This window comes from Anser brachyrhynchus (assembly GCF_964034855.1).
Source record: "Anser brachyrhynchus genome assembly, chromosome: 2".
Taxonomy (NCBI): Eukaryota; Metazoa; Chordata; class Aves; order Anseriformes; family Anatidae; genus Anser; species Anser brachyrhynchus.
Window position 1 is genome coordinate 63,833,247 of NC_137695.1, and position 24,761 is coordinate 63,858,007.

The 24,761-nt window shown below is 40.2% G+C and overlaps 2 protein-coding genes across 8 annotated transcripts in view; one reads left to right on the forward strand and one right to left on the reverse strand.

The window, feature by feature from the left end:
- Window positions 1-24,761, forward strand: part of SEPTIN7 (septin 7) — a 594,594-nt gene that overhangs the window by 188,586 nt on the left and 381,247 nt on the right. The gene's annotated exons all lie outside the window — the stretch shown is intronic.
- The window catches only part of DPY19L1 (dpy-19 like C-mannosyltransferase 1), a 71,768-nt gene that overhangs the window by 42,691 nt on the left and 4,316 nt on the right, over window positions 1-24,761 (reverse strand). The window contains exons 1-5 of one of the 6 annotated variants that reach the window (XM_080581789.1): window positions 10,188-10,787; window positions 9,563-9,631; window positions 4,657-4,681; window positions 3,269-3,356; window positions 2,506-2,643 (exon numbers count right to left, since the gene is read on the reverse strand). In XM_080581789.1, coding sequence (XP_080437915.1) covers window positions 2,506-2,643; window positions 3,269-3,356; window positions 4,657-4,681; window positions 9,563-9,631; window positions 10,188-10,473 — 606 coding nt within the window. In that variant the 5' untranslated portion in view covers window positions 10,474-10,787. Of the gene's footprint in view, window positions 1-2,505; window positions 2,644-3,268; window positions 3,357-4,656; window positions 4,682-5,687; window positions 5,891-9,562; window positions 9,632-10,187; window positions 10,788-18,182; window positions 18,427-24,761 lie in introns of those variants that run through there. The other 5 variants (XM_080581790.1, XM_080581794.1, XM_080581792.1 and 2 more) reach the window with 5 other exon arrangements.

The window sequence follows — 24,761 nt, forward strand, 5'->3', positions numbered from 1 at the left end:
TAGGTCAGTTAGAACACAATGATATTTTTGGAATTTCTACTGTCCCATATTGGATGAGTCACTAAATGTGAAACTTGGAAAAGAATAGATTGGCTCTCACACCAAGGAGATCCTCTGTGGACCAGTCCTTTGCTGTTAAAGAACATGTAGAAAAGTCAATCACTTTTACTGCTTGCCTTTGATTAAGCACTTAACCCCAGCTACATCGGTCTTTGCAACACCTATCACTCCAACTCAAATTTTCATCATTACTACCACACACAGAAATATCAACTGTTCTGTAAAGGTGAGTAGCCAGAGAGCAAACCAGTTATTAACATGAAATTAACACATTATCTCTCTGCCACTTCACATCAGGGTCCACATATGAAAACACCTACACAGCTACTGAAACTGCCTAACTGCAGCAAACACCCAGAAAACTAAGACTTTATTTGGTACTATAACATTGTGCAACTGCAAAGATATTTTTTTTATTATTATTATTTTTTTGCTTTTGATGCTTTATTTTACTATTTATGTCTATCATTTATAAAGATGATGAAGTGTTCATTACAGACTGTTTTTGGTTTTTTGTTTGTTTTTAAGTTTTCATGGCTAATATCAGCTGTATGTGCAGGTGAGCTATTCTATTAATGGGTTTTACATCCTGCTTAGTAACTGGATTTCAAGGATATTTTTGATGCAATTGATTTTGAAATCCACTGAACACAAATTTTTACTGGAATTCAGCCTTAATGCTACTATTGGGCAGGAAGAGCTGGAAAGCTCCTACAATATTAAACAGGAAATGAAACACTTTTAGGAAACATGACTGGGTACTGGGTATCAGAAGAAAAAAAAAAATCACTGCCAACAAATAAATCCACAAGCATCTTCCTACCACCCATCACAAGTAAAACTAGATAAATTTGGAGAACAGGCTTTAGAAGTCAAGTTGCACCTGTTCACTACTTTATAGATACCGTTATGTGGAAACAAGAGCACTCAAGAAACACACTTTTTAAAAAAGCTATTTACAGGAAGGCTAGACATCAAGTAGCAACTGACTGAAAGGAGCAGAGGAGACCATTTGTCTGTTTTGCATGCTCACACAGGCACAGAAAAGATGAATGAACTCACACTTTATCACCAAGTTCAATGAGCCAATAAGATCCTAGAAAACTAAGAATGAACAGACAAGCCTACATTTTTTGCACAGTAATCTACTCAATGTTTTTACAGGAAGTCAAGCTACTGTATTTTATTGGGTGTTGAAATCAAAACAAGAGCAATTTACTTAGTCATCTTTCATGGTGATACTGATGATTCTCTAAGAGCAAGTTCACTCGAGAAGTTACCTTTTTTTTTTTTTCCAAGTCAGACACTAGCTGAAGTCAGAAAATCTTTCTCAGCTAAAGAAAGTAACTATATTACTCAAATACAGCACACATTCCTGATGTTGCATTTCTAGAACTGAATTGCAATCACTTTGGAGTACAAACAAGAAAACCAACCAATCACCACACACAACAACAAGAGGATAACGAAAAGCAACAGCCTATAGCATTTAGTACTTCCAGAGCAAGAAATTAAAAAGCAAATGAAATCACAACATGCCAGTTGTAAAAACACATGCATACTGGGAACTCTTACACATACAGTTCCTGGAAGCAGCTCTGCTCTGACAGAGCAGGAGAACGAGTACAAATGCTAGTAACCAGCAATTACAGCCATTATGAGTCCCTGGTTCTCCAAGAAACAAGTTGTTCCTGACACATAGAGTTACATAAATGCACATTAACCAAAAGAATTTCCCTTCTGCAAAATATTTAAGAGACGCAGGCAACGCTGCAAGAGAGAAAAACAAACATTTCTATACTTAATGACATCTTCTCTTTAGTGACAAAAAAAAAGTAGAGAAAGAACTTAATCTAATCAGGTAACAAGCACATACAAAACAACAGCAGGCAGTTTTCTAAACAGGAATTTCTTCTGCAACAAGCAAAATAAACTATTACCATTCATGGATTTTAAGGCCACAGTAAACTGTGATGATTCATTAGTTTATCGTCCTACACAAAATGCAAGCCAAAATAACCTTTCAGCATCTTCATCACTGCAGACATAGTCACATATCACTTATACTTTGTATATCATATTTCCTTAAGTGCACCATGTTGGCTACTTACTTCCAGAAAAAAGAACAAAAATAAACAGGAAGTATAGAACTGGATTGAAACTGTAGGGTATGAAATACCACGATGCAGAGAGTATGCACATTTGGTTGAACATACTTGAAGTCCAAGAACAGTTAATAACAATGGCAATTGATCACAGTGTATGAAGTAACTTTCACATTTTAAATCTGGAACTAAAATACAGTATTTGAGCAACACTTCATTAATCACTGTATCTTTACAGCTACACTTTCCAGAGTAACATTTCTGACAATTTATAATCAAGCCTAAAGAAACCAAAGATTTCTCATATATTTAAGAATCTTATTTTCAAAACATAACTCACCTCTGGGTAAAGATTGAACCTTTGTAAGGTGTTAATCACTAAAGGATATTCAGTTAGTCTGTCATTCATAATTGCCCACAGCCCATTCCAAAACGATGGTGCCTCAATAATTATCTTGAAGTAGGAATAATAAAGACCCTACAGAAAAGCAGAATTATTACTTATCATTAAAGAGATCACTTCTGCTTCATGAACCACCACATACAAGCTTCATTTTTAAAATTAATTTTGTATTATAACAAATAGGACAAAATTATTCAAGACGACTTCCCTGTTTTCAAATCTCTTCCTATTACTGCCACTGAAACTACCAGTGTGGGCTTCCTTACTGTTTGAGTCATAACAAAATGTCTGGAATCTCTCATTTGGTTAACTAACTATGCATTAGCATAATATTCCATAATTCTTAAACTAATAAAAGCTGCCAAAAGGTGTACGCATATGCAAACATTAATTAAAAATGACTTTAAAAACGCTGCATAACAGGACTATAATCAGAAGTTTGCTATCAGACATTTGCAGTTCTGTATTTTAGGTCCTCTAGAATCACATTTTTAAATCATATTTGAAGCAAACTGTGAAGAGATGTTATCAGCTTCAAGACACACAAATGCTCTATACGTAAAACCATAATGCATGTTAGTTGCAAGATATCAAAATATTTTACTTATCCAGACAGTATTAAATTTTGGAAAGCCCACAGTCACAATATTACAAAGAGAAGTTTTGCAATCACTGAATTGTTATTAAAAGATAATCTAACCATTTCCGTGCGAAAGGCCATTTCTCTTTCTAGCGTTGACAGATGAGAAAAGTGACGGTCATTTTCAAAAAGAGTTGTAATGTGACACCTGTTAAAGAATAATAATAATTAATTCTGAGTAAGGAGTTTTAGAACCTTTATTAAGTCCTACACACCAAGGAACAGCTGGCAAAACATTCACTGCAGACCCAAAGTCTACTTACAAACTGCTATTTTACTCGGACATCGTATCAACATTCTCCTCTGTTCAGACAACTTTAAATGGAAAAATATGATCCATAGGCTATTTATTAAATGCTATTATGGAATAAGTTTAAATGTCTACACTTCAAAATACTCTAATGCTTTTTAGAAACAAAACTGTAATGCTATTAAAATTAGCAAATATTTGGAAATAAATTTCAAATATCCTACAAATGAAAAGAAGCACAGATTAAAAACTGGTGGAAATATTATGGTGTACATGTAAATAGCATAGATTTTCTCTGCTAAAAACTTCCCTGAGTTGTATTTTAATGCAGACATCTGTGATTATACATAGAAATGAGCACCATTAACATTATTTAAATAAATGTGCAACTATGAAAAAAAGACAGGAAAAATGCAAACAATTTTGGAGGCAAAACTTATAAAGTCCAAGTGGAACTTCCTCTCCAGAGAGGACGGAAAAAGAAACGGAGCAGTGTACGTGGCCCTGCTTTTGAACACGAATTTGCAAGAAGCAGACTACTAAAATCAATAGTTCTTTTTGAGCTAGGAAACAAAAACACAGTGGAAGAAACTTGTTATCTCAGCAAAGGCAGCTGGGTGAAAATCACTGTAGAAACCATTCTGTTTCAGGTTCCTACAAAAAAAGGAAAGGTGAGGATTAGGATGGACCCTGAAATGTGGGGATTACGTTGACAAGAAGTAGTTGAAAGGCCATTCTGTACACAAAGAAAACATTGGCCAGACTTCTCTGAAGAGGTCAAACAGAATATGATGCAAAACTAAGAAATTAAAGCACTATGTAAATAAGCAGAACAAAGGAAGAAGTTGAAAGGATTTACCTGGGCCTTCAAAACCCACTCAGGGAAAAAAGGACTGCTAGAGGAAATGCAGCTGAATTTGCAAAGCTAACCTATGATCCCTGTGGATCCCCTCCAACTCAGGATATTCTATGATTCCAATAGTTTTGCAGCTGGAAAACAGGCTTCACTCTTGGCTGAACACACTTAAGAAACCTTTCAAGTCAGCTTCACAAGAACAGAATTATTCATCTTAGAGATGACAATTTGGTTTTGAAGGGCAAGATCTAAATATAAATTATCCCAATAGCTTTTCTAAATATAAGTCAAAACGACATTTTCAAGTATCATATTACTCTAAAGCAATAAATATAATCTTACCAGTGTAGGACTCCTGCAAAAGCAGCTGTAAAGGAAACAAAAGGTGTCAAGTTACTCAAATATTTAAATCACAGAACACTAAATCGTGTTCTTTTAAGTAATTATAGTACTACTTCAGAGATGCACAGAAGGTACTCAGCCTCCAGAGCAGCACCAGAATAGGAGTATCTGAATTAACTTTTACGGGCAGCTCTTTGAAACTCTGAAATGACGCTGGTGGCATTCAGCAATAGATGATGTTCCCACCTGTACCTTGCATCACTCAAGATGATTTACCAGAATCTAATGCACTCCCATTTCAGCTATCAAGACACACAACTGAATTATAAGCACTTGTACATTATATATAGCAAATTCGAAACATTTTTAAGATGTCAACACAAACCTAATGGAGACAGTAATTGCTGAAAATAGTAGACTCTGCCTTGTAATAGTCTCAAAATGGACAAATAGCTCCACTGCTGTCACTTAGGTACAGAACTAGGGAAGAATTTGAAGGAACAACAGAAATGACGAATGATGATAAAGTGGTAAGTAAACAGTATAGGTGCACTGGGTCTGGCTGGGATGGAGTTAACTTTCCCTGCAGCGGCCCATACAGTGCTGTGCTCTTCACTTGCAACTAGAACAGCGTTGGTATCACACCAGTGTTGTGTCTGTTGCTGAGCAGGGCTGGCACACATTCCTCCAAACCACCCCAAGAGCCAGCACGCTGGCAGTAGATGAGAGGTGGTGAGGGGATATCACCAGGGCAGCTGACCTAAACCGACCAAAGGGATATTCCATACCTCGTGCTGCCACACTCAGAAATAAGAGGTGGGAAAGGGGAAGGAGAGGGGGGCTCTTGTTATGAAGACATCTGTCCTCCCAAACAACTGATATGTGTATTGAGGCCCTGCTTTGCAGGACAAGGCTGAACATCACTCGTTGATAGGAAATAGAGAATGTTGTTTTCTAACTGTGTGGTTGCACTCAGCTTTTGCTATTCCCCAGCCCCCCCTTCCTTTTCCCTTTAATTAAGTTATTCTTACCTCAACCCGTGAACTTTTTTTTTTCTTCCCAGGATACTTTCTTCTGCCCCTCTTTTTCTGAGGAGGGGAAGTGAGAAAGCAGTTGTGGAGTTCAGCTGTCCAGCAAGGTAAAACCACCACAACAGGTCTCTTAATTCTTGTGCAAAAAGAGAAGCAGCCACTCCATCTTGCATGGGTAGCACTCACAGTGAATCCAGAGCTCACTATGGAAGCAAATCCAGTGCAAGTGAGGGATAAACGGTAGGAATTAAGACAGAGGGACTTGGTCAGGTAGACTAGTGGCCTTCAATACAAGAAATCCTTCTGGTTAGTGAAGGGTCCTTCTATTCACCTAGGCTATCTGGAGTCGAGAGAGAGGTAAGAGGACAACTGCCCTCCTGCCTGTATCTGGCCAGAGACAGAAAGGTGCTGAGCACCGCACCCCTCTCCAGGGTGCTGATCTCCACACATCTCCAGCAGCAGGAGGCAGGAGGGCGCAGCATGGCGCAGCTCAGCTCCTGGTGCTTGCACCTTACACCAAACACCTGCACACTCACACAGAATATAGTTGAAGAGATACTGAAGGAACGTGTCTTCAGACTTCATGTTACACGTGTATGACGATCAGTTTCTGTCAAGAAGCGGGAACAACAGAAAGAAAAAATCCTTTGCAAATACCAAACTGATATGGAAAGAGGAGCAGACTGAACGTATGTTTCATGTCCCATATATATTTCCAAACCACATGTTCCTCTAGCACAGAGCCTGGAAGTGTTGTTGCTGCCACCAGTGGCAGTTATTATCACTGTCACCACATTTGACAATGCAATAAGCTACAGTCATGAAATTCAAATTTAATATTGAAGTTTTGTACACAAAGATAAATGAAATGGATATGGGTAAGACAGAAAAAAATGTAAGATTAAAGAAAGAACTAAGGGGGAAAATGATTTTAAATTACCTGTCTGTGCAATTATAAAGGAAAACATTTACCTCAAGTCACATATTCTACATACTAGTTGAGGTTATACAATACCACTCTAAAACTCCCTTAAAGGATCTTCCAGCTCAACTTTAATCACTGAAGTGGTTTTCTCAAATAGAGGCCTGGATTTCAGTTAAAAAAAATTAATACATTTTCATAAGCTTTCATTTAGAACTTTACATTTTTACATATACTCTCAAGGAAAAAAAAAAGTCACTGAAGAGTTTCTCAGTATAGTTGTCATTAAGTGGAATTCAGTATCTTAGAAAAGTTTCAGCGCTGCAGATTTTTTATACTAAGGACATTAGTTCTAATGGAGAAGCTTTACATTCTTTGTTCAGAAAAGCAGATGACATAGGGAATTCCAGGTAAGCACATTAGCTACATCAGCAACACAGCAAACCATATTCAATAAACAATCATGTTTTGCAACAATTAGGCAGAAGGAAACAGAACAGTCCATACCTCTCTTTCTTATTACTTATTGAATCTCACATTTGCAGACAGAAACACAAGGCATTATTTCATTTCTCAGTAACATTTTAAAGACTCCCAATAAAATTATATGCTGAAATACACTTACATATATACTCTCATACACTCCAACAATAAAACAAATCTATTTTTAAGATGGATTACATATTAAGTAAGTAAATACAATAAGGGCAAAAAATGTATATTAGCTACGAGTACTATGCACGACCTCCAAATTCATGTGGCTCCAAATAAGCCAAATATACAGCATTTCAAGTTGCAAATAAATTATCTATTAATATAGAAGTTATATTTCAGATGCAAACATCCTCTTATTTCATAGAGAAAATAATATATTTAAAGCTGATTCTTCCCTTCTGTAAATGTTTTATTTATAAACCAATCCATTAACTGTAAATACATTCAGTCACGGTTATTTTCTAAGAATCTCATATACACTTTCGTGAAACTTCATAATATTACTCTATTATAAGTATAGAAGCAAAACCTTTTATAATCGCTCAGCAATTCATGTACTTACATGAAGAGACAATACGCATAATGCATAGACTTGCATTATGAATTCAAATCTACAGTTTTTGACTGACTGCATCCAGATGTACATTAAGCTAGGTTCTGATGGAAAATATGCAGATCAGCTCTCTTAAATTGCCACCCTTGATCCCACTAATGTCCTTATTGGGGAGCAAAGGAAGTGTAGGGATACTAGAGCCCTAATGCTACAAAGACTTATACAACTGCCACGTACTTGAAGTTGCAGATGCCATTTTCTTGCCCAGTGTAACAATCATTAAAAGCAATGCATATGATCAGATTTTTGCAGACTAAGGCTATCTGTTTATACTTCATATTCTCCATGTTCAAAAAAGGCAATGTAAATGGCTTATGAGAAGCATTGGGAAATTACATACTGAAGAAACAGGCCACTGTTAAAAGCCGTAATATACAGAACCCATTTACCAAGTGAACAACAAATGCTGAGACACTGTAATACACCAGGGTATAGAACATACGAGAAACTGACTAATACTTTGCAAATTACCAAAGTGACTAGGTAGAAATACAGTACAACAGGTAACAATGAGGAGCATGTGAGCATGGACTGCTCCTGCAGTTTACTCAAGATGTTCCATTGTCAGACTCTGTGCAATCAGAATTAGGCCTCAATTCAATGGTCATTAAAAAATTAGTGCACAAGTGTTGTAGAAGAATGTTCTTGAAAACCTGACAACTTTATTGTAGCACCTAAATTGGCGTTTGGTCTTAAAAGAAAAAAATAACACCCCATAACAAAACCCTAGCTCCAACAGCAGCAGCCTCTGTTTATAATATCTGGACCTTAAAGGTCAAACAAAACAAATATTCAAACACCACTAAAACTTTACCAAAAAATACTATTTCATATTTAGCACATTTATTTTGCTACTGCAAATATCATATGCTATTACATACTTTACTATTTGCAATAGGTTTACTATTAACAGCCTAAGTATTCAGTTGGCTACCTGAGTTTCACAGCCAAATTAAAACTCCAGAAATGATAAGGCTCTCTACCTAATCTGCTCTCAAATTTCAATCAAAGGAAAACATTCTTTAATTTTTGACCATCTGTTTAATGTTTCTGCATCACAAGTCACTGCTAGTCTAGGAAATGCTGAATAAATAGAGGTAAACAAAGCAATTCCAGAACAGTTTATTCATCAATTAGCTTGTAAGCTAAGCGTTGTTCCTCTGCTGCTACATTGCAATATAATTCATCAGACTGAAAAAACTCCCTCTGGCAACAAGGACCACTGGTGGTGTCATCAGTACTACCAGCATCTTTGGAATACCTTGACAGTCTTTTAATATAATGCCTTCAAGAGAATATCAAACTGTGCATTTGCTAAATATGCTATTATTTAACTTTTGTTGACTTTACAAATGCATTTTTTAAATTTATTTTTGCAGGTACTTTAGATGCTTTTTCCAACACTCTGGCCACTAGTCATTTTATCATTAACTCCCAAATATACCCAGAGATAACATTTAAATTTACACCCCCCTACGGTTACATGTTCTTCCACCCATAATCCTTATAAAAGGAGCTGTTTTGACCATAACAGTAGTTTTACTTAACAGTTGCTATTTTTTTTCCAGAAATTAATGACTGCATAGGGGAGATCTGTAAATCTCTCATGAACAATTATTTTTCAACAAATGTCATAATACCACATCAACTGCTATAACTTAAAAAAAAAAAAAAAAAAAAAAAAAAAACACCATAGGTAGGAAGCTACTTCCTGACACCTCTTCAATATAAATCAGGCTTTTTTTTTCCCAAGTTATGTTTCCAAATATATTTTGGTATGGCTTAATTGCAGAGACAGAAAGGCAAAAAGGACAGATTTCTCCCCAACTCATTCTTTCTACTTACCCAGAATGAAAGTGAGCCATATCTTGCTATCAGCTTTTACAATGAAGGCCCTTCTGTCATCAACAAACACTGTCAAAAGAAATCGAATATTCTGAGCATCAGTTATGATTAGCCTCTGTAAAACCATTCAAACTTAGCAGCATTACTGTGTTGCAAATATCTCGACCAGACTTCCAGACTGCTGAAAGAATTTCATACAGCAAGCTGGTAACTACACATACAGCAAGCTTTAAACATCACAGACAGGCTGTGAAGGTGAATGTACAAATCTTCAGGGTTTTAATTCCTGAAATAACTTTTGCAAAGTAACTTGTGAGTAGACGAGCAGCGCATATACGCGCTATAGATAAATCTGCTGAAGGAAAAAGTCAGACTTTTTAAGAATCAGCAAGCCTCCATTCTGCCAGCAAAGCGAACCAGGAGGCACTGCCAACGCTGGTGGCAGAGCTGCCCAACGCTTTTAGCAGGACTCTTTGCAGAGTCCCCCAAGGCTACTAGAACAGCCAGAAGCCCCTTCCCTGGGGGGCTGAGGGGGCCACAGGAGAGTGCCGGCTCCCGGCGCCCCAGCACCCCGCGGGATCACCCCTTCCTCCCCCGAGGAAGGCGGCCCGCTCCCCGCACCCACCTCGCAGCCGCTCTCCGCAGACGCGCAGGAGCCCCAGGGGGCCGCGGCCCAGCGCGTCCCGCAGCCGGCCGGCCGCCGCCGCCTCTCTGCAGCCTCTCGAGGGCTCGCTCCTGCCTCCCCGCCGCCCGCCGCCTCCCTTCCGCACGCCGCGGGCCCCGCCAGGGACCTGCCTGCCGGGGGAGCGAGCCGGCCGCCCGCGGCCGCTCCGAGGGCTGCCGCCCGGCGAGCGCTGCGCGGGCTTGAGCGGCGGCGACTCTTTGTTCCCGCCTCGGCTCGGGACTGCCATCTCCGCATAGTCCCCGACGGGCCGCGCCGGGAACGGGGCGCTCCTCCCCGAGCCGCTTCCCCCACCCCCGGGCAGGGCCTCGGGGCGGAGCGGCGAGGGGAATGGGGCACGGCTCGGCTCGGCTCCGCCCGGCCGCGGACACGTAGAGGCGAGGGCGGCGCTGTACCGGTAACGGCCGCCCTCCCCTCTCGGCCCGCCGCTCAGGCAGGCACCGCCCCGCCGCACAACGGCCGGGCGCACCTCTGACCCGGCCCGCAGGGGTCGCCTGCGGCTCCTATCGCCTCCCGCAGGGGCTGCCGCGGTTGTTTCACCCCCTAGTCCCGCCTTTCGGCCGTCCCCACGCTTGTTTTTTATCCTCGCTCGCCTCTGGACTGCTTTAGTTTCTCAAGGATCGCTTCCGTTAATTAGTGTGCCCTCATTAAGAGGGGAGATGTGTCTGGGGGGGTCCCCCCTCGCCTAATTCCCATCGTGGTAACAGCCAGAAGGTGGCTTGGCTGTGGTGGCTCGGGGGTATCCCAGGCATATAAAACAACACCAGCACCTCTTTCTGCTTCTCTTCCTCCCTTTCCCGCTTCCTTAAGGATTTTAAGCGTGGGTTTGCATTGCCGCACGCAGGAGATGTGCCAATAACACACTTAACTGTGGACTTGACCTGCGCCACAGCCAGGGCAGCCCCACAGGGCTCCCTCCAGCCACTGGCAAAGCAAGGCCACAGGCAGCCTCTAGCTCCAGGCAGAACACATCTCTGGGTTTGGAGGTTAAAAACCATCGAGAGTCACCGCTCTCACGTAATATTTAGAGAATGAAGCACCGATCTGCACTTGGGATATCATTCAAGGCAGGCAGTCACGTGTTTATTCAGAAACAATAATTCCATTGCTGGCATACAGCAGCCTACAACATTAGCTGAGGTTGGCCCAAAGACTGTAGTCTCCTTACGTTTATAGCAAGAGGTTAGTGTTTCCCTCGGGCAGATCTCACTGACGGATGTCAAGGTTTCACTGTCATGCTTACAGCCAGGGTGCTGGGGTGCCTGGCTGGCTCGTGTACCAACCCAGGCCCTCCTCTTCCCCGAGGGGAGACTTTTTCACAACTTTCTGAAGTGGTTTTTGCCAGTAAATCAGGGCAGCAATTACAACTCCCACACTTAACACCCAGAATTACCGTTCTGTTAAAGGGTGATGAACACTCAGCACGACTGTCAGATGGCACCCAGCTACAGCAAAACTGCCTTTCCTCTTCCTACCTGTGCTTTTCTGCGTTGCACACAACAGTGGTCAGTGACTCATCCAACAGCAATAAACGAATTTAATTACTGCTCTTTGACAAAGTTGATTAAATAGAGCAGACTGATCCGTCTGACACTTTTCTCTCTGCCCCCCTTTTATTTTTTCCCATGCAACACCTTTCTCAACCATACATATTTCTTGCTTCCCTGGTGAACTTTATTTCTGTCTTTACACTTCTTTTTTTTTTTTTTTATTTTTGTCCCTGCTCCCTCTTTATCACCCTGTATTCACAGGTCTTCTACTCATGAGTTTTGGACGTGTTTGAAACATATTTCAAACTATGTTTGATCACTATATAGTCAGATTGTTAGCACGGGAAGGTAATTTTGGTCCAGATTCACCTATCAAGGTAGAAGATACATGAGAAAAGGATTACCTTTGCTGTCTTTGTGATAGTAGGAATGTTGTTACCACAATAATGGCGTAAAGATACAAAAAAAAAGTTGTGAAAATCTGTGGGACTGACAAAGGGCCCATCTGTCCACAAATACTCAACTCCACATTTCTTGCCATGTTGATGAAAAATCACGTGTTTTACCCACAAGTATTTTGGAAGGTAATTTCAAACAGTAAGTGTTACATTTATCTCAAAAAAATGAGCAAGGCAAGGCTCACAGGAAGAAATATCTTTCGTTCGGCCAGCTGATGCAGTTACATAAAACAACCAGTCCCTCAGGCACACAGGGCCTTCTTCAAACATGAATTATCTGTAACAGGTTAATACTACAAGAAACATTTATCTGTGCTTATTATATACTAAACAGAAATAAAAGTGTAAAAAGAGCACTCTCTGAACATTTGAAGACTATGTACTCTTTTCCCTGCTGCTTTCCAAGTAACTAACAGAGAAAGAGTTCCCCAATCTGCTCATCTTCATATCTGATTTTTGTCATGCAGCCTTGCCATAAATTTAGTAACCAGAGGAGCTGGCTGAGTGGTTGAAATGTACAGTCTCCAGATAGTTAAGGAGTTCTGCATTTAACTGGCATAGAAAAAGACTGCTATGATATATTTTGCTGATTTTTAACTCCAGAAACCTATTTTTACATTTTGCTAAAATCAATACTGTCAAGGAGCTCTTAGTAACTTGAAGGGTTGAGATTATTAAGGTTCAAATGATTGCTGTGGGATGGCTAGATTATTAAGATTAACTGGGCCTGCTCCAGCCTGCGGCAAATCGATTACCTTCAGGCTCTTTTCTTCTATTAAAACTCTTCAGGCAATTTATAGCAAAAGATACCACCCACAGAACATGATTACAAAGGCACTTACTAGTAAACTAAACAACACAATTTACAAAGTTATTGTGAGAACGCAAGACAGAGTGTTACTTTCTTAAATGTAGAGGAATCCATTTTCAGCAACTATGAATTGCAAAAGAAAACCTTCAACACTGCTTCAAAAGAACTGCAGTAGAGTAGTACACCTAAAAATAAAATGAAACTTTCTTCAATCTGTAGAAGAAACAAGTAATACAAAACCAAACCTGGGGTTATATCACCAGAAGAATTGTATATTTTTCCAGAAGCTCTGTTTATTTCAAACACTGTATTTCATACACGGTAGCTCATCACTAATCCTGCAGATCACAAAGGAGTGATCTCAGTAAGCCAGCACATACCTTGGTATATAGAACAAAAAGGGGGAAAAAATGAAATGTGATAACTCGGAGTAAATCTGATTTCTCTTAACTCTTGGTGGTGCTGAAGGGTATACTAGGCCATCAGAGTGACGTCATCTTAATAAGCTTATCCTAACTTATTTTGCCCAGGAACAGCAAAATCTGTAAGATGGTATTCCACAGTTTCTACTGTCCCAGAACAAAGCACATCCTGGACCACAACATTTGTGTTTCTGCTAAGTCGTCCATATCTCCCTGACCATGCATTTTCCATAAACTATCACCGGGACTGTCCCTTCATATTTCAAAATTGCCCTGCCAGATTTCAGCAACTTCAAGATGCTGACGTGGATGGTGTTTCTGACATATTCTCCATGGAGATAGCCCACAGTCCTCAAATAAAACACATTGCTTTGGCAGTTCCTACATATCCTCTCTCAGCATTCATTCCTCAGGACACTAGATGTGCACACCTTGTTGTCAAACAGTCCAGAATTTACCTTCTTTTCCTCCACTCATTCTCATCTTCTGTACTGTTTCTTGCCACCAGTTATCTCACTCTTCCTCTTGCCTCAAGTGAGACCTTCACTTTGCAGTTTCTTGTTGGTGCTAAGCCCTTCTCTCTCCTAAGGTGATTTGAATGACAGTGCTTGTTGACTATCCTTTTTTATACCCATAACAATATTTCTTGTACTGCTCTGCTTTGTTCCAGTGGCACTGCCTGAGAGTATGTTGTGCAAATTCTGCAGCAAGGGAAAGGTTAATCTATCATTGCCAGCTACCACAGGGCTTTGCTTCTATCAAGTTTTTGTTAAGCCCCCACACTTTCACACATTCAGCAGCATGCTTAATAATAGAAGGACTGCAATGTAGCAAGTTAGGGCACTCTAGCCTCCCTTTACTGGGTTTATTTAATCCAAGGTTAGCACGTAATGACAGCATAACCTGCAAAGTATGTCTCTTCAGCCAACAAATGTATGACTACTACCTGGTTAGATGTACTCGACCTAGCATTAAACTAGCTATTTTGAGAACTGAAGGTGACATAGCTATAGCAATGCGGAGCTCAGAGCCCCAGGTAAATAAATACCCAGGCAGTTAGAGCATTTTGAGCTCCATACCATATGGCTATGTCTGACAACTATTAATCCTGCTTGAGCTTCAGACAAAGAGCAGGCAAATTCCTACCTAAGGAAAGGACATCATGGGAATGGAAGTAGTTGGGACCGCTTCTGGTGAAGACTGGGCCAGGTAGAAATGTGGACTCCTGAGGAGTCTCTCAAGGCAGAAATTAAGGAGCAGGATTGCCCTCAGAGTTTATACATGAAAGAATCTGCCAGGGAAGATAAAAGAAGAATGTAGTAGCAGACCAGTCATAACTTGTACCCTGGTCTATTTAATGACCCTGTGGGGCCAATTCTCTTCCTGCAGGATACAGAAATCCCCCCTTAAATTAACTCCCTTAAACATGCACTGTATGTATCCTGAAGAGGGATAAATGGTCTCCTGGTGAGTTAGTAATAAAGCAGTCTAATCTCTGCTTGCTCATCTCTTCGTCTCTGTTCTCTCACCTTTAAAGTTGCAGTTGCATTTTTAACTATATAACTGGAGCATCTATGCCTTTATGGCAAAATTCTTATACACGCGAAAGCTCATTTCTACTAGAAACAAGCGAGAACAATTTACTCAGCTTGCCTGAAATCCCATTTGTAGAATGAAAGGTCCTGAAGACCCTTCTTTCTTTGACCCTAAATTTACCTCCTTCATTTCTATAGGGATGACTGCGAGCCTCAAACTGCCTGCTGCCAAAATAGCACTGAAGAACATTAGTCACTCAATTATTCTCCACCATCTGATTTCTTGCTTTTCAGTTTCCAGTACCATTTTCATGCTCCCTTGAATGCTTCCCTGTAGCTCTGAAACAAACAAATAACCACAGGTAATTAAAGAAAAAAAAAAAAAAGAAAAAAGAACAAGAAATACTATGAATATCAGGAAAAGGATGCAAGCTACACTGGGAACCTTCTAGGTCTGACATATCTCCAGTTACCCTTCCCTCCTTGCTGCAGAGAGAACAATTGCAGCAGCACAGCCTTCCACTTGCCCTGCTGAGCAGACGATTTGGGAGATTTGCCAGTTCCCCTTCTTATGACACACAGTGTGATCATCTCCTCCCAGCCGGGACCTGGAATGTTTCTGTAATTCTTCACTGTTCTGAGGACTTTTAACTCCTCTGCATGATTTAATCTCCTTATAGCTTTCAAAATGAAGAACCATTGCTGTATGCTCCAAGTTCTCACTGCGTGGCATTTGGCCACAGCAAGTAGTCATGCTAATTTGGCATAGATGTCATGATTCATAGCCCCAGCAACTGCATCTGATTATGCTTATATTTGCAGAAGCAAATTATAGAGCAAGTTCTCTGGGGACCACAGAACTCACTATTAAAAGCACAAGTGATGGATCCAGCCGACTTTAACCTGATATACCACCCACCACACTTTTGTTTCACCTTTTGCGGAGTCGGTGTTTATTTCACACGTCTTGAAGTAGCTGCTGCCAAAAATGCATCAGAGAAGACAGAGGAAGCAGCCTGTGGTGACAAACAGGAGCTAAGTGACAACAACAGAATGGGATCGTATGGACATGGCTTGAGCTATTACTATATTTCACAGCAGACACCCTCTATGCAAAATTGAGAATATGGGCACACTTGTGGTGGAAATATGGGAAGTCAGCAATGGACTTAGAAGAGTAACGTGAGAACAGCGTGGCAGTGCTCATTGAACAGCTTTCCAGTTAACAACTGGCAGGGCAGCCAGATGTGAGAAACAGTAGGGCTCTTGAAATATGTTGCCATATCGAAGTCAGTAAGCCTACACTGCTGGAGATTTAGTGGCAAATCTACTTTGGCAGAAGAAGCTTGTGGACTGCTGTGAAATGCGTACAGAGAGCTGTTGCCAGGAACACTCGCAGGGCCCAACTTTGCCTGTTCAGATGCAAAAATGTTTTTTTTTTTATGTTTCACCTCTTGCTTATGCCAATATTCACATCCGTGGGGATCTCAGTATATCATTTACCTGCCCTGATTAGCGAAGGCAGAGAAGATGTAAATTAATTACCCACAGTGATAGTGCTTTTAGCAAGTTAAGCAAAAAGGCAGACTGGACCAAAGGCAAGATGATCCTACATATCAAACACCCCTTAAACGATAAACAAAGCCACAACTTGGGAATGTTGCTTGCTTCCTGTGTATGGCTGAGCAAAGCAGAACTCTGTAACAAGCTGAAATGACTAATTTGGTCACTTCAATGGACATCTTTCTTGGTAAGTCTGATCCTTTTGCCAAGGACTTAACTAAGATAGGGGAGAAAAAAAAAAAAGAAAAAAAAAGATGTTGAGGCTACAAACTCTTTAACTTACGCCTACATTAAACTGCACACATAATTACAAAATTTACACACACAAATTTTGAAAATTCCATATGAAGTCTTTGTTGGTGACTGACAGCCGTGGTTTCTTATGTCTTCCTCATCTCCCTCCTCACCTTTTAAATTCCTTGATAATCTTTCTTACATCATGATCCTGACTGGTTGTGTGCTTTCTTTATACATTCTGAGGCCTTTCCAATAACAGCCCCCAAATCATGCTTTAAAGACCGTGTACCCAAAATATTAAGGTGTGCCACAGCGTCAAACAGCTTGATCCTGTCCATCCCTTTCAGTTTTCCACGTGAAAACTGAGTTCATTCCTGGGCATCAGGACATTACATGCCCTATCAGTCTGTCCCTCCTTGCTTTCCACATCACCACCCTCTTCTTTTGAACTACCATGAAAGAGGTAGTGCTCCCTTTTAGCTGGAATAATACTTTTCTTCGTGTCCTATCAGCTGTGCTGGCAATTAGAGAACCCTTTTCCAGCTTATTTTTGAGGTCACAGTGCCCTCTACCGTCAAAGACATCATCTATACTTCTGCATCATCTTGGGGGAAGAAAAAAATAAAACATACAGTATGCCAAGTGTTTATACATACTCACTAAAAAGAGTCTTTGTCAGAATCGCTGCTAATTTAAATCAGACCGTTGCTATGTGCAGAGCTTGAGTCACACCTGACTTGTGAGTGTTGAGTAATTCTGTATAAGGAAATGTTCCAATGCAAAATAAGAAGAATCGGGCCTGTGTTGCAAGTACAAATTGTAAATATCTCGGCCACAAATTTGTATTGCTCCTGGTGATCATCCTGACTCTGCAGATAGAAATCACCTATTGCATATGGAGACACCCTTTACAAACTGCTCTCCTCTGCATGTCTGCCTTTTCTCTCTCTCTCTATGAGCTATGTGAGATACTGCAGATAGTTCTGATCCCCTGTGCGTGCCCCCTGGAGCACCACACACCACCCTGCAAGTGAGCTGGCACCATCGCTGCCTCCCCCACCCCATCTCTCACAAGTCACACAAAAGCCTCACAAGAGGCTTTTCCTTAACGAGGGATTACCTCGCTGATATATGTTGATGTATGTATTGATGACGGACTAAAGCCTGAATACAGTACAGTGCTCATTTTCTCACGTTAGTTTGACAGGAAAATGAGAAGTTCACTAAGCAACCCACTTTCAAGCGTACACATATTCATACAGATGAGTATGTATGAATACATCTGAATATATAAGACTATGTATGAATACATATAAATATGTACACACACATGCTTGTATCTAAGATAATTATCTATAAAATACTAAAAATCAAACAGCACTGCTGGGCATGTAAAGCATATTTCAAATGTATCAGACATACCTTTCTTTATTTAGCCATTTCTTCATGCAACTGCCATATCAGGAAGTCCCAGATAATTTCACTGGTATTGAGAAGAGCTGAGGCTCTACTGCAGAGAAACTGCGGACCATCCTGTAATCGTGGATTTCTCTGATGAAATCCTTCACGGGAAGGTTGCTTTTAAAATTGCCCCTTGGTGAATGGAGGAAAGGATGTCATATAGCAGAAGAGTATGCTGGCTGGAGCAAATACTTAGTGCTGTTTCCTGGGACAAGAACACACAGAACAGACCATGCTGGGGAGAAGAGAAATGCAAAGTGACTGTAGAAAAAGGTGATAAAGTTTTAAGAGATGTTTTTGCTTCAGCGAGAAGTTGTCTTTTTCCCTATCTGATGAGGCAATGCCTGGAAAAATTCTACTTGCTTTTCAACCACATAGAGACCCATTGCCCACTAACTCCAAAACTCCCCGTGCCAAGTTTAAAGTAACTTCACGTTCACAGGCCACATGCAGAAGTGCATTTTGCAAGTGGTGTGGAACCTCTGCAATTGCAACTGATTTATTGCCAGCAGTATTAGAAAAGTTACAGGAGAAAAAATACAAAATAATCTGTTAGAGTAAACTGATTTTTAAAATCTTCTATGTTCTAGTGATATCAGTCAGCATTGTTGAACAGCTGAAGAAAAACAAAACATTACATTAGGGTATGCAAAAAAAGGAGTTTTGTGTCTCACTCATGATGTCATCTATGGCCTCCAGTCAGCACTGGTAAGATCTCAGTTAAAGGAATGTGTCTGGTAGTGAGCACTGCACTTCAGAAAAGATGTAGACCCACTGAAGGACAGGGATTTTTCCTCATAATCTCCTTTACCCCTTACTGTCATTCTTGTTTTACATCAGCCACAGTAGTTGCAAAGTAGATTTTCCCCCTCCAAACACATACACGCAACAGAAAACCCCTTGAAGTCCACACAAGAAGGATGTGAAAAAGACTAGAGAAGAGTAATCAGCAGCAATGCAATATCAGTTTTCAAGAAAGCAAAAGGTTGTTGCAAGAAAAGAAAGAAGCAATGGATATGGAATGAAGGGCTAAAATTACACTCAGGGACAGGTTAGACATCAGGGCTGATTTCTAGTGAAAGAATAGCTAAACATCAAACTCTTTAAAGGACCTGTGGAATCTCCATTGTTGGAGGCTCTTAAGAACAGATAAGATAAACATCTTTCAGAGGTGGTTTAATTATAAACTGATCTCGGTTTGAGCCATGGAGATGATCTCTGAAGATCCCTTCCTGCCCTGCTTTTTATTATTATATACCAGCTAATCCCCCTATGAGTCTTTATGAAAAAATTTCATCCCAAGTATCCCCTGACCCATCTGTGAGCTAGAGACCACCCAGCTCCTAATATAGCAAGGAAAATGCTACTTTTACCTTGAACTACTATTCCACAGTTGTTTGTCATGTCTCTTTGTAACTCAGAAAATATCACTCTTCTACAACGAAATAATGACAATCCCTTCAATTTTTGCCAAAGAAGGAAAGAGAGAAAGGGAGAGAAAGAGAACCCCATAAGCAAAAGAGCAGGACCAAACCTATATCATTTGCTTGGGCCTTTGTTCTGAGGTAGGGTAGCAGGAGAGGAAAGAGGAAACACTGAGTCTGCAGGTGAAAATTAGCTCGGGTCTTCAAGAGACACCTGAGTTTTCCCAACTTGTCTGTCACAGACTGACTTTGAAAGTAGAATGGATGATCTGATGTGAGGGTGGTAACAGGGAAGGGAGTTGTGGGACTAGTCGATTAGTACCACTGAGAATAGGGACCACATGTGCAGAACAAGTCTGGAGAGGGTTAGGCAGTAAATGAGGAAGAAAATGGAAAGTCAGGGGACAAAGAAGGAAAGAGAAGAAAAGTCATGTTAGAAAATAACTTAAAATGTGCCAATTCAACAGAGGCCTAACTCCAACAAAGATTTTGCTGTTTTCAGTGTTTCATATATTTTTTAAAGGTGTGCTGTGGGTGGAGAGGAAATACCTAAATGCTAGAAGGAAACCTGGATCCCCTGATCTGCTGTTGATAGCATGTCAGAGGCCCTGAGGTCTCAAATTTCTGAAGCACTGAATAAAATCTCGGTCATAATTAACATTTTCATCTCATTCAAGAGATTGAGAAAGCATCTTTTTATGTATGCTCTCTACCCCAGGATACATGTTTGATTTCTCATGGAATGACATCCGCTGTATTTTCCGCATTCAAAAGTGAGTCTCTCTCTCACACATAATGGGGTTTGCTGCCTTCCTTCCTCTCTTGAACTAACTCTGGAGGTCTCTTCCTCCTGAAGGCTTCCACAAACAGATCCCAAGGGTCTTGGGGACAGTATGGTTCTGGTCTTTCTTCCCCACCGTCATTGGAATAATTTGAAGAAGAAAAACTACACACCTTGTTCTTGAAGGAAGGGAAACCCAAAGAAGGCAAAGGACTTCACACCAGCAGACACCTTCCAAGAGAAGGACTGCAACTGCATCTTCAGGTTTTCCTTACATTTCTCATGTTGCAAGCTTTACCTCAAAAAGAACTTCCTGGTTTCTGTCCTCTCTGTACACTTCAAAGATGCACTGTCCTTGTCCTACAGTCCCTTTAATTTTAGTACTAATTGCATTAGACTCTTTCATGAAGTTTAGTCCTCTTGTTTCTGAAAAGCCCCAACTAAGGCTTGGAAGAACAAGGAGGAATCCAAACTCCTTGACCTATCTAATACATGTCTTTCCTCCTCAGAGATAGCAGGGCTATGGGCAGACACATGCTTAGGACTTCAACATTTCCATTTAGAAAAAAATGTATTCCCATTTAACTAGGGAGTCCAGCAGAGTCTGCATTTGTCTAATGATACCATTTCTTTCATTGTGCCCACTTGAAAAGAGAATCAAAAATCATTGAGATTAATTATGAAGATAAGTCTTTATGCTCATGATTTTTACTGTTACCTCCAGAAGTATGGTTGAAGTCTCCGTAAGCACATATATGAGATTGCCAAACTATAGCTAAATAATAAAGAATCATTTGGCAATTTCAACTTAATTCAACAGTCACACTTCATGGTAGCAGGGTGTGGTTTTGCATTCAGAGGGTCTTGTACTAGAAACAATTTAGATCTATGCAAAAAGTAGAAGGAAAAAGAGGACAGATTTTAAGACCATTTCAAGAGAATAAATCAAAGTCTCTTTAGAACTCGCTATCATCATGCTTGCTGAGATTCAAAGTGAAGGTCTGCAGATGTATGAAAATTATTCCCACAAGAGAAAATACATGCATCTTTATGTAAATATGCAATCTGCATATTTTTGCCCTGAGTAAGGCATTAGGTGTGACACACTTTCCCAGCTGAACAACAGCAAATCCTGTACGACTATCCAGTTGCACAACTCTGGTGCAGAAAGCAAGCTTTATGTGGGCGCAGACACCTGTTTTAAGCCTTGCAAGGCTTTCTGAGCACTATAAATTGGCTCTTGTACAAACAAAAATCAGGCTGTGCATTTTCTGCTTGCAATGGTATTGGGTGCATGTTCCAAAAGGATTCAAAGATAACCTTGTTAAGGTATGGACTGGCATGCTCATTTTGTCTACTGGGAAGAACTTAAAAGTAGTGCATGTGGATATGAGCTAATTATTTCCTCTTATTCAGATAACATTTATTACAGACAACACTAATGAAAAAATTGAAAAAATGTAGGAATAAAAATAAATAATAAATATATTATCATCCATAATCCAAAATGACATTGCAGCTTTCAACTGACTGGATCCCAGCCAATCAGTAAGCAGAGAGAGGGGGGAACAAAAATAAAATAAAATAAATACCACCCACAAACAAAAAAGAAAAACAGCAACAACTACAACAACAACAAAACCAGAGAAAAGCTCACTCAGCTTAAGAAACAGAAAGCTCTAGCTGGTACAGGTCAGCATCTTTTCCCTCACCTTGTGGATTTTGCACCTGAGAACCTGTTAGAAGATCTGAGAGGATATACTCAAGGCAAGCTGTAGGTTACATATCGTGTAGGGAAGAAAACAAAAACAAAACAACAACAACAGAGGATTTTGCTGCTTGAAAGTGGCTTATAGCAATAAAATAAGATTTTGCAGCCCTGATGGTATAGGTTCCTGGAGAAAGGACTGAAACAATGCTGTCATGTGAGGATGAGAAAACGAGAGAATTTGGGCAATTCCAGCGACGGGGTCGGGACACACAGAAAAATTTAGACAGCCCAACGGCCTTTTCTTTTTCCCGTCCTTCTTATTTCCCCCCCTTTCCTACCTACTCTCCACCCTGCGGTGCTACCATGTGCTGTCCCTGCCTAAGACACCCAATGCTGGGCAGCAGCGCCCCACGGACCTGCCGCCTGCAGCCGGCAGAGGGCACAGAGAGCCTGCGGAAAAGATGCTGGAAAAGAGTTTTCTCTTCCAGGTGGCCTTCTGAATCCAAGTAGGGGAGGTGAAGGGTCAGGTTTCGTCCCAAAGACCACTGGGTTCTGATTAGAAACGAACATGGGAATTGTTCAGGGTAGGCTGAGCGTTAGGATAATAATAATAATAAAATAATAATAAATATATTAAGAAAAAAAAAAAGAGAGACAGAGAAAAAAAACATCGATGCCCATCAGGAAATATTGAAGTTGGCTGCCCTCTTAGTACAGCACACTGTCCTGCCCTGCAGTGGCTTAGCCAGCAAGGTATTCCTGGTGAAAGTCCCCCAGTGATGGCACCAGAACCAGGAGCAATGCCCTGAGCTTGGAAGCTCGATGGCAAGGTTGTTCTGTGAGGGGACACCCACACCAGGGATTATACCCATACCGGCACACATGGACACCAGTATGGATCTCAGGTGGACCCAGGATGATGTAAAGCTGTCCTGGGTTTGGATAGCCACCAAAACAAAGAGTGCCCCCACCCCCCAGCGTGGTCAGCTCTCCCGTGCACAAGCTTGTGCAGCCAGCAGAATTTATTTATTTATTTTTAATTATTAGTATTTTGGCATCTAACAATAAAAAAGTATGACAGAGTGGCAGCACGTAATAACATAAAGATTATGTATTCAAATGAAGAAATGACATGGCCAAGAAGCTCAGTGATGAGTGAACTTGTTAAAAGAAGAAATGCACTTTTCAGGAATCAGATTTTAATTCAGACCAAATGATTTTCAGGTGGAAATTAAAGAAATAGTAATAATAATAAATAAATAAATACAGAGTCCTTATCACATGTAAAAAGGTGCCCTAATGTTGAAATGCAATGTTTTAGTTTTACTATTAGGTTATGAAGAATGCATCCATCCCATATTGAAATTTAAAATATATTGTACCGACAGCTCTGCATCTGGGCATTTGACACACATGAAGCTGGGTGGAACAAAGTAAAACAACTAGTTTATAACATCTTTTAGATATAAATAAGGAAATCCAATAAAAATAGCTGAAACCACATTTGCATTTCATGAACAAGCTCCCTGCTCTAGTCCTTTCTGTTGCAGAAGTACAAAGCTCTGGCAGAACAAGTTTTGTGCCTAAACTTTAACACATTTAAGAATCCTTGTTTTCTTTACTAACAAAAGTGCAGACCAACATGCAACATTTTTGCAAACGCTTGCATTTTTATTAAACTTGCTGTTTTCTCACTAGCTTAAAATGGTTCTTTTAAGCATTGCTTTTCAAAGCAACTTCATATGGATAAATCTATTTTAAGGCATTTATTAATTCAACATCAATGAAGTGAAACAAAAATGAAGTCGTTATTCATTTTTGGATTATGTATGTCATGTTGAATAGTGGGGGAAATTTTACAGAGTTCTGTTTCTTTTCTCAATTTTATTCCAACAGCTCGGTACATTTATTAATTCTTATGGCTTTCATTATTTCAATTGATATGCAGTTCTGTTTCCTTTTCGTCTTCTTTGAGTAATTTCTCCATCTGGATGCATGCTCAGCCCTTGTCATGAACCACAGATAAAGCAAAAAAATCCTGTTCGTTGTCTTTGTGCGTTTGAATCATTGGTTTAGCCCCAGCTATGCAAGTTATTTTATGCGAACCTGCTCCAGAACTGAAGAGGTAAATAGCAATTAGCATTATAACACAAAAATTAGGATAAGCATTCGTTTTGTCTCTGCTTAGACAGGCTTACATGGGCAATTCTTAGTGTTTTCTTGAATCAGCATCTGGTATGGCTGAAGTTTGAGCATCTGATCTGTTTTTCCTTCAAGTTACGTGATAATGGGAACCTTCTTCCCGAGCTAGAGTTGTCTTCTTTAACTATACTATAGTTTTGTTTATGCCCTTATTGCAAGTGTGACTTTGTTAAGTATTCTTGTACATGGCTTGCAATTTCTCATGTGATTTTAGGTTTTAAAATGTCTGCCCTAGTCTCCTGTTATCGTAGTGTACATCTTCAGTGTAAACTTTTACATTTGGCACATACAGCAATTCATCTCAAAATTACATGTTATTTGCTTAATTTGGTATTTCTATTTACACTAACTCTAAACACCCACTTGGATCTTATGATCAGCTTCCAATTTATTTCTGCTGTAGCATCCGGACAGTTGCTATT